Source organism: Populus euphratica, unplaced genomic scaffold, assembly GCF_000495115.2.
Source record: "Populus euphratica unplaced genomic scaffold, PopEup_1.0 scaffold363.1, whole genome shotgun sequence".
In the NCBI taxonomy this organism is placed as follows: Eukaryota; Viridiplantae; Streptophyta; class Magnoliopsida; order Malpighiales; family Salicaceae; genus Populus; species Populus euphratica.
This window is the reverse complement of record NW_011500257.1, coordinates 6,959-17,299: the sequence shown is the minus strand read 5'-3', so window position 1 is coordinate 17,299 and position 10,341 is coordinate 6,959. Positions and strand designations below refer to the sequence as shown.

Sequence of the window (10,341 nt, the reverse complement as noted above, 5' to 3'; positions counted from 1 at the left end):
GTAATTCTTAATTGAAAAATAATAAATTAAAAGATAATATTTTATAATTAGAAGTGAAATCCCCACGTAATCAGCATAAAATTTTGAACAAAATAAAAAATAAATTTTCACACAAAAAATATTGACGGTCAAAAATTTAACAGAAAGAAATGAATGGCATTGTTGTAAATAGAAGGAAACAAATCTTCCCTCCAATTATAAAGCTAGCCAAGGACATTAGTATTCTCCTCCATCTCTTTCATTTCACTCAATCTATATTCCATGGAAAGGATGAGCTAAGTAATTCCTACCAAAGAAACCAAATAAAATTAGAAAACTTTACAGAGAGATAGAGAGGGGCTGGGAGTTCGGGGGATAGAGAGAGAAAGGTTACTAATTTCAATTAAATAAAAAAAAAGGGGGAACTTCTTGGAATTTATTGCTAAATGCTTGTTAAATTGGGTTAATTAGTAGTAGTAAGATGTTTATTTTCAATTAAGTTCTTTTTTTCTTCTTATTTCTGGTGGGGCGTTGAAATTCCTCAATGGTGAAATTATAGGGTTTATGTGTTTGTGAATAGAAATATTAATTTGTGTAATTCCCAGTTAATTATGGTTAAAATGACATGATTAATGATTAAATTAAAGAAATTAAAGCTAATCATAAGGTTTAAACTATGAAATAAGATTGTAATTATTTGGTGTTGTGATGATGTAGTGTGATTTATTATTGATTATGATTCATCTAAAATAAATTATTTTAAGATTGATTTATGATTGTTAGATGTAAAAAGCTGAAAGTATAAAAAATGATAAAATCATTTGAATTTTTGATATTCTAATAATATTATTATGCTTAAATTTTATTACTATGTTTGTAATTTAATAATTATGTATTTGGGTTTTGGATAATATATTTGGTAAGAGAATAGGTATACCAGAGTTTTAGAAAAAGAAATGATTTGGGTTTAATGGATACCATGTATATGTGAAAATTATTTTTTAAATGCAAATTAGTAATATAAAAAAATTAAAAAAAATATGATAAATACAAAATAATAGTAAGAAAAATATGAAATGATATGTTAAATGCAAGTTGAGAAAATATAAAATTGTACTTAAGTTACAAATTGCTACTATAAAAAAGGATAATAGTATATTTTAATAATTACAACACTTTTTAGTGCTTAGTTTAGGTATTATTTATGAATGCGGTGCAAATCATTTCCGTGTTCTATAAAAATTAATTTTTTTTTGTTAAAAATTAAATTTTTTTGTGTATTTCACCATGTTCTCTAAAAATTAATTTTTTATTAAAAATTAAAATTTTTATATATTTTGAATTATTTTTATATGCTGATATTAAAATGATTTTAAAAAAATTATTTTTAATATATTTCAATACAAAAAATATTTTAAAAAATAACCATAATTATACTTTCAAATTATCACTTAAAAATATCTCCAATGACTGCATACTTCATACTTGAGAGAAAAGAAAGAAACATAGGTGATATACAAACCTTAAAATTCTTAAAAATCTCAACAATGTCACTATCAATAAACCTCAAAACTTTGTAAAATCTCAACAATGTCATTATCAACGAACCTCAAAAATTTGTGAAATCTTAAAAATGTCATCTCCCCGGGTGACTGGATACTTTTGGAGAGAAAAGAAAGAAGAATAAGTGAATCACAAACCCGAAAATGCTGTAAAATTTCAAGCTGTCAATAAACCTAAGAACCTTGTAAAATTTTGAAAATACCATTTCTACAGTGAATGAATAGTAAAAGACTGACTTGTTTCTTGTATAATTACTATTCTTTAAAAGAAAATACTAAGAAATCCAAGAAATTAAAAAAAAAGATCAGATTGAAATATTTGTTATTATTGATTAAAAAAATCATTAAATTGTCTTGACGGATAAAATTAAAAGCATAAAAACTTTGAAAAAAAAACAAAAAAACAAAAAATAGAAGGATTAAACCAAAAAATATTATATATATATAAATTAGAATTAAAGACTAAATTGACAAATAATAAAACTTTAACATAAGGAAAAGGAATAAAAAAACAATCAAAATTAAAAGGATTAAATCTAAAAAAACAATAAAAATAAGGATCATAATGTATTTCTTCGTGTAGGAGAGAGAAATAAAAAAAAAAGAAAGGGTAGCCAAATAAATTAATCACGACACATGCCAAATATATATATAAAAAAAAGTACAACAAAAAAAAAAGTGAAATAAAAAAAAAAGATTTTTAATCACCAAGACGTACCATACGCTCTGTTCAATTTACACAACACCTTTTATATTTCAGCAACTTTTTTGAATAAAAAGTATTAATTAAATGTAAAATTACTTCATTTGGCTAACCTAATAAACACACAAAAAAAAAACTCTTAAAGAAAAGATGTCAATACCCTTTATACACAATCTATTATTTTTTTACTACAAGGACAATTGTGTAACTGTACTCCACAATTAAAAGGAAAAATACTAGAGCATCCTTGTCAAGCAATATTAGTTTTTTTTAATTTATTTATTATAGAGATATTTTAATTATTTTACTTTATATTAAAAGATATATTGATGAACATCCTTAAACAAATCAGTAATAACAAATAAATCACCTAAAAATACCAAAACATCCATAAATAAAAGTCAATCAATTTTCCAGCTAAGATCATAGTCATAACTTCACTACTTTAGTGAATAGTAAAGTGTGTTAATGGCTACAACTAATTTACTCTTTTTTTTTAATTATATTTGTTATAATAATAATAACAATACTAATAATAATTTTTCACTCTATTTTCACAAGGAAGTACAACACCTTTAAACTCTAGTTTTATACAGGGAAGCCTAAGGAGCCTTAACGAAAATAGACTTTAATCTAATAGTTTCAGGGGTTGAAATTAAGAAATTAAAATATCAGGAGTATAGCTGGGTTTGACCAAAAGCTGAGAGAGTCTCTTTGACCAATTAGCTTTTTTTATAAACCAATATCAGGTCCCACACTATATAATTAATATAATTATTTATTAATTTCCAATTTTATTTTTGATTTAAAAACCAATTGGTCCCACCCTTAAACTTAATTTTTATACGATGTTAATATTTTCCTTTCAAATCTTAAATCCAGGTATTTTTAAGATAATATTTATTTATTAAAAATTTTATTTAAAACATCAATATATTAAAATAATTTAAAATAAAAAAATTAATTTTTTTTTTATAACATGGTTGGAACACAAAAACAAGCATAATATATAGATTCATGGTTTGCCTCTCCATGCAATAGATAAACTATAGGGACGAAATTGCTTCTTAATCTTAACCAAACAAAGCCATCTTCTAACTACCAGTCGCCGGTCCTCCACCTGTCATCTTTAAAACGCGTCAAAAAGGAAAAGGTAAAAATCAGAAACAACAAGAACCCTCGCTCTTCTTCTCCCCCCCTCCGAATTTTCCCGATAAAATCAGATATATACCCCCAACCCAAGAGTCCAAGACACCAGCACTCATGATCCCAAAACCCTAATTACGCCTCTGACTACGATGATGCCAATCCATGACCTCTTATCATTAACTTCCAGAATTACTTTCTCAATCTCAGTTATAAATGGGACCAGACCGCATCCTCTCTCCAGACCCATCCACATCAAAATCAAAACCAACCGAATCGGAGAAAGAAAAATTCATCGAATGGGAAGATTACGAGCACGAAGTTGCAAGATTATGGAGTCTCTCTTCTGCTCTCAACGAATCTAAACAAAAGAAGCAAAATTTTGAACAGAAACTTCGCTCCCTTATTCAAGTGAGCCTTTGATTTTTATCGTCTTCTTCATAGATAGATTGATTAATTAATCAATTAATAATAGTTTTTTTTTAAACTTTTTTCTTGGATTATTTTAGCATTCTTGCATGAAATTAAATAATCAATGCATGCATTTAATTAGTTAATTAATTATTTAGTTTGTTTATTTTAATGCTTTTGAATTAAATTGGAGAAATGGATATATAAATCTTATTGATTAGCCCGCGGATTAGCGGGCCTCAATGTGGTGGGCAGGTGAAGGAGGAGGCGTTAAGTAGATTGAATAAATTGGAGGAGATGAAGGAAAGGTTGGAGGCTAGGAAATCGATGATAGAAAGAATTAAAGGGCAATCTAAGGTTGCTGCGGAGAATTCGACAAAAGAAGAGGAGAGGCTTAGTTCGGAAGTTCGATCATTATTAGTTGCTGGCACTGCGCTTTCTGTTGCTAGTAAGCAATTGCAGGTAATTGAAATTTATATTTGATAATGTTAGAGGAGTTTTGTTTGTGTTTTTGGTAAATGTAGTCAAAAGTTTATGATTGATCACATTATCTGTCAATGTTTATATTGTTTTGAGCTTGTTGCATGTTGTGAGTGATGCATCCACCATATAAATAGGATAATGGACGGACTTTGTGAAATTCTAGTGTATCTGAAACTGAGGAAAGGGCCTTCAACTTGGTTGTTCAGTGCAGAAATGAAACTTTTTCTTAGAAATGAAACTGTGTGTTTGGTCCCTGATTAATGCTACAACGCAATATCCCTAAGGTCATGATTTAAAATGCTAGTGGTGCTTGGGAGAATATTGAAGGGGCACAACTTAGTTTCTCAATCGGTAAAAATGTTTTCTTTTGTATTATGATAAGCAAGTTTGGCAGTTGTGCACCTCATAGGCAACTGTTTTTTCTATTTTTTATTGTTTTGATTTCATGAGAAGGTTAGTATCAGATCCCATATGAGTGCGAGAGTCTATAATTGCATAATATCCCAGGCATACGTACGCAGTCTTAGCAAATCTGATGTGCTGAAAATGCTATTAAGAGGCGTGCTGCTTATGCACATTTGTTTCCTATTCATAATATCTCATTTCTTGCCTCCTTAGAGGGCGAATCTACAGCAGGTTTTTCAAGTTTATCTTTGTGTTCTATGTGGTGTGATCTTGTGAGTATCGCTGAGAATTGGTAGAAACATGATTGCTCTGAGGTTCACTTCGACCTCAATGGGATGCATTATGTGGAAAGTTTCATTTATGAGCAATAAACTTGTATGAAGAGATAATGATGATTTTATGGTGCCCAAAAAGTTGTCTTCCAGGCACTATGGAGTTGGACATTTAATGTTCCAAAAATGTCCTCGCATGTGGAAGCTTATCTTTTTTCATTTTATTATTTCTTTCCACTATTACTTTGAAGGGTCCAGTCTTGGTCTTACAAAGTGTATGCTGTACATCTTCTGGTCTTCATTTTTATTCCGTGTTATTTTAATTGGAGACTTTAGTTTGTATTCAATTTTTGTATTATCAGTAATTTGGGTTTGTCGCATGTTGTCTTTACATTTCCTAATTTATCCAGGGGCTCACATATGTCCTTTTAGTGCAATCAGCTCTGTTGAATAATTTTTTTTTTGTCTTTCGGCTTAGTCTCTGGTCAGGGCTTTTTTATAAATACTGGTAATATTGAATGTTTGATCATACTCATGTCAAAGGAATCAAGAAGGTCACTTGCTGGAGAAAGGGGTTATTTTCGCCTCACAAAGTTGCAGAATAAGCTAAGACTGAGACAACAATATATGATATCACAAGTTTCATTGCTTTATCCTATTAAGATATCAGTTGGACCTTCAGAGGAGCAGGAACTTGAATCTTTCCCAAGCAGTAGTAAATCAGGTAATGTGGCCCTGATTTGACACTAAACAAAACACAATGACTTTAAGTTTTAAACAACAGCTGCGATAAAGCATGCTGTTGATCTATCTTATAACTTTCTCTCTTTTGGTTGTTTAGATATCTTTTTGCGAATCATTATGTTCACAATCTTTTGTTGTTTAGATATCATGAACATATCTTGTTGGATCTGCTATTGGTTGTTGTTTCCAAGGCTTTTGAAGCTAGGGTTTCAGGTGTTAAAATATGGAATGTTTTTAAGGGTTGCCAACTGAATCAATGTGTGTGAACAGTTGTGTAAATTACTTTCAACTTTAAACAGTTCATGCTTAAACTGCTATTGGGATCTTCTGGGTCTGGACGAGTCTGAGAAATAGCTCCGAAGTCAATCACAACCCAATCACTACTCGTGGTTTGACTTCTTTAGTTGCTCTATTTATATTACTTTCGTGCATCATTTTTGTACCTGGCTAATATTAACTATCTACTGGTTTTCTTTATTTCCAAATCATTTATATATGTATCTCACTAGTTCTGAAGCCATGCTATGTGTAAGTATATGCTTTCATATGATTCATGGTAATTTCAAATTTAAAGATAGTAACTTCTCTTAAAATTGTGTTGCCTTAGGAAGTGAAAGCAGGTCTAAATGCTTTTTTAGTTGCTTATTAATTTTCTTTTCTCTACCAGGAAACTATGTTGGTTCTAAACCCGTTAATCAAGGATCCTTGACAATTTTAGGTCTGCATTTGACAATGGCTCCCTTTACAAAGATGAGTTTTTTCACCGACAAGAAGGAGGTTCAGAGGTCCGCTAGTGCCCTCGGATATGTTGCTCATGTGTGTTGTTTCTCTTTGCTCAACTATTACCCTTGTTGCTAGGATTATTCTGTTGCACCTATCATGTGTCATTAACTTTCTAGGTTTCTAGCACTGATGAATTATCAACTTCATTTGTGAGAACTATTTAAAAAGTGTGCGAGATAAGATCATATATCTGCAATGAGAACTATTATAGTAAGAAACTGCATTTTCAGGGATTTTTTTTAAAATAACTGTATTGGTAGTTTCCTGGCCAACAATTAAAATGTGCTTTATTTCTGATGGTTCCCTTGCAGACTGTTTCACTTATTGCCTCCTACACTCCTTTTCTCTCTTGCAGGCTGTTTCACTTATTGCCTCGTACTTGGAAGTTCCTTTGCGTTACCCTTTACGTTTGGGTGGTTCCAATTCCTATATTATTGATTGTGCACCTTCAGTAGAGTTATCTGATTTGTTGTCAAGTACATTGTCTACTGCAAATACAAAACCTGTTGAATTTCCCCTCTTTTTAGAAGGTCAAGATACCACGCGAGCAGCATATGCTGTATTCCTTTTAAACAAGGTAAATTATCATTTCTGCCCTTTCTCCTTCTCCATGTTCAGAGGTCATGTCTAATATTATAATGTACTCGATCAAAATATTTTAATTCCCAGTTTTTATCTGTCCTGCTTGGATTTTCTGTTTTGAAAATCCAAGATTGAATTTCTTTCATGTTCATGAAACTGTCTATCATTATGAAGGTTTCTTGCTTATTGCTGTATCTCTAGCTTGTTGGCCTTAACATACACTATGCTTTTCATCCTCCGTTGATCATTTCTCTTCATTGGTGCTGGCACCAACTGGAGAAGAAGAGGGGGATGTTACTAACTTCTTGGTTTGTGTTGAGCCAGTTCTTTTCAATTTTGTTTCATTCTGTTGATCTTAATTCAAGGAATTCTCTTGGCAAGTCTTTGAACTCCATGAACATCATTCCCTTTACCTTCCTGGCAATTGTTTTTTGTCTTCTCATTTTCCTGTTATTGTTTTTGGTTTCTTGCGAGGGAGAAAATTCATGTTAGACTTTGGTTCTCAAACTATTATATATTCTCATCTTTTATTCATTATTTTGGCTTGATTTTTGTGAGGTGGTATTCGTTAGGGGTTCCTCTAGATGCATAGCACATTACAATCCAGTTGAATTTTTAGCACTGTTTTTATATGCTTTCTCCCAATGATGTTAAAATTCCCATTTGGTTGTAGGATCTGGATCAGCTTTTAAATTACATTGGTGCTAGAAGTTTAGGACCACGGCATGTATTGGCTAATTTGAAGGAGCTTACAAGGACAATTCAGTCAGCAGAATTTTTAGACTCATGATCCGCTCTCCCAATCTTGACTTGAAAGTTAGTGCTTCTTTTGTAAATGGATACCTGTATTCTTACATGGGTGCGAGTTTTTGATGCAGCACCGTGTCATAGATCTTCATATATTTCCACTTTTTATTGATAAAAGCATGGTCAATATGGATTCTTTCTCTAGGAGTCATACAGTCTTGTTACACTTTGCTGAGTTATAGCTTTTAAAAAAAAATGAAACAACTTTCCTACTTATAAGTGGGTTTCCTTCTTCTTCTTCTTCTTCTTTTCTTTTTTAAACACCAGTCGTTTTATGTTAAGAATTCAATTAAAGAGAGAATTTCTGTTCCGAATGAATACTGCTGTCTGTACAACTGAAACTTTCATTCTTCTGTTTTGGAGTTCTGAGGAATATTTCGCCATCAAGTAAAATATCGTGCATAATGGGAGTTATTGTCTCTTTGGACATTCTGGTGTAGGTACGCCAAACCTTAACTTGTGGGAGCAGCAATCATAGAGTTGATTAGCTGTTTTCTTGGCAAGGAGTTGGTTGCTCAGTACTGCTTCTCTGTTCCACCAAGGCTTTGAAGAATAACAAGCCTTCATGTTGGAGTTGTGGGATGGGCATATCCACTGATGCCAAAACTGTAAAGGCCAGCCTTGAATGGGGGATGCTGTCCTCATTGTCATAATCCATTTTAGCCTTGTGACAAAAAAATCGAAGACGATGTTTCCAGATAAAAAAATATGTTTTTTTGGTAAAAGAAAATTTTCAAAAGAAAAGCAGAGATGTCATGTCAAAGGCAGGATTCCAGTCAAAATTGGTCTAAACTGTCAGTTCACGATCAAAACTAACTTTGATTTTGAACAGTAAAATAACGAATTTGACATGACGATAAACTTATGGTGCAATGGGATTTGATTAATCTTATCCATCATTCTCCTTATTGATGGTGAAACTAGCCACGAATGCACAGTGGATCGTGCCACACATGAGCCCATCCTGCATCTATTTCTCTCTCCCATTCGTCGTTCAACTAGCCACCTTATGTCCTCCGTCCAATCACCATATATCTCGTGACAACTACAAACAGACACGCCTCCTCGCTGCGACCAAAACCCAGGGAGTCCCCGTCATTAGCGTTGCCATTAGCAGCGGCAAAAAGCAAGAAAACCAAAGGGGCAATTCAAACTTCATCACCGTCGATATTCCTCCGTGGTTGGTTGTGAGTTACGGTCATCATTGGTGGACAAACAAGATCGAGAGCTTGAGTCATTTTACACGCTAAAATATCATTCGAGTCAATGCCGAGCCACCAACAATAGCAGCACGTGCTCTGAGCTAACAATGTAAGTTTATAGTCAGCGGCAGAATCGTAATTTCACAATCTGACCACGGCAAAACAATAATTTCATTTAGACTAGGGGCATTTCGATAAATTCTCATACCAAAATTTTATTATTTATTTTTAGTTGTTATTAAAAATGATTATATTTGTATGTGTATTATTGATATTTAAGTGAAGTGTTCACAACATATTGTAGGGTGTCAAATTTGAGGAGTCTGAGATTCCAAGATAATTTTGAAGAAAGATAATGATATTGGCATTCCAATGATTCCATGATGACAGGGAGGATGGACTTGTGATTTAATTTTTGAAGATTTTCTGAGATAGGTGTCAGTTCTAATGCTTGAAGGATTGATCTATCGTTGATATGTGTGACTGATGATTTAATTAATTATTATCATGCATGATTACTTATTAATTTTTTAATTGACCGTACATCTTCATGAAGTGTTTTGTTACATAAAACTATTAATTTTTTTGATTGTGTGACTTTATTTTTCTATACCAGATAAATATTTTTATTATTTTTACATTCTAACCATTGAAGAGATGAATTTCAAGGATTTTAATTTATTTTAAAATCTTCTTTGATTAGTTAGCCCATACCCAATTTATTTGATTAGTTGATTTTAAATTTTATATTTTTTTTATTGATCCACCTATAAGCGGTTCATTTTCAATCTATCCTTTTCAAAATATCATGTTAAATTGGTTCACTCATAAATGATTTGTTTTAACTAGTTAATTTAAAAACCTAAGTTTTTTTTTTTTGTAAAAACCCAATTATAATCTAACCCGATCAAAATAAAATAAAATAATAATGATAATAATAAAATAAAATAAATAAATAAGTATTCGAGAAGAACGTCATTAAACAAAAAAGAAGAAGTGAAAAGACATTAATTTATTAAAAAGGAAAAGATGGGAGCAAATTGGAAAAAGGCTAAACAAAAAAGAGGTTAATATCCAAAATTTAAAAGATTGGACTATATAACTACCTAATTTTTTCCTCTCTTACATAATCGCTAGAAACCATAAAAGAAGGAGAGAATTTGTGTGATTTTTCCACTTTTTTTCTTGCTAATTGCATCAAACTAAGAAGTGTAAATACATTGATTAAAACTAATTAAGCAACTAAGGGAGGTGAATTAGTA

The 10,341-nt window shown here is 31.3% G+C and overlaps 1 protein-coding gene across 5 annotated transcripts; it reads left to right on the top strand.

Moving 5' to 3' along the window:
- Positions 1-3,368: 3,368 nt before the first annotated feature.
- LOC105112803 (UV radiation resistance-associated gene protein-like) lies at positions 3,369-8,092 on the top strand. Of its 5 annotated transcripts, none has more exons than XM_011008656.1 (6): positions 3,369-3,801; positions 4,057-4,263; positions 5,505-5,685; positions 6,424-6,521; positions 6,844-7,065; positions 7,744-8,092. In XM_011008656.1, the coding sequence occupies exons 1-6, from the start codon at positions 3,607-3,609 to the stop codon at positions 7,858-7,860; spliced, it is 1,020 nt and encodes a 339-aa protein (XP_011006958.1). In that variant the 5' UTR covers positions 3,369-3,606; the 3' UTR covers positions 7,861-8,092. The 5 variants fall into 5 exon arrangements, with proteins under 5 accessions (XP_011006958.1, XP_011006957.1, XP_011006959.1 ...); XM_011008655.1 differs by having other exon boundaries at positions 6,373-6,521; XM_011008657.1 differs by having other exon boundaries at positions 3,716-3,801; positions 4,035-4,263; positions 6,373-6,521.
- Positions 8,093-10,341: the final 2,249 nt, after the last annotated feature.

What these genes read in the sequence shown, in the direction of transcription:
- LOC105112803 (XM_011008655.1), top strand. Translation starts at nt 3,607, where the DNA reads ATGGGACCAGACCGCATCCTCTCTCCAGACCCATCCACATCAAAATCA. An exon ending in AACTTCGCTCCCTTATTCAA is followed by an intron (nt 3,802 to 4,056) that starts GTGAGCCTTTGA and finishes TGTGGTGGGCAG; the next exon opens with GTGAAGGAGGAGGCGTTAAG. An exon ending in CTGTATTCCTTTTAAACAAG is followed by an intron (nt 7,066 to 7,743) that starts GTAAATTATCAT and finishes ATTTGGTTGTAG; the next exon opens with GATCTGGATCAGCTTTTAAA.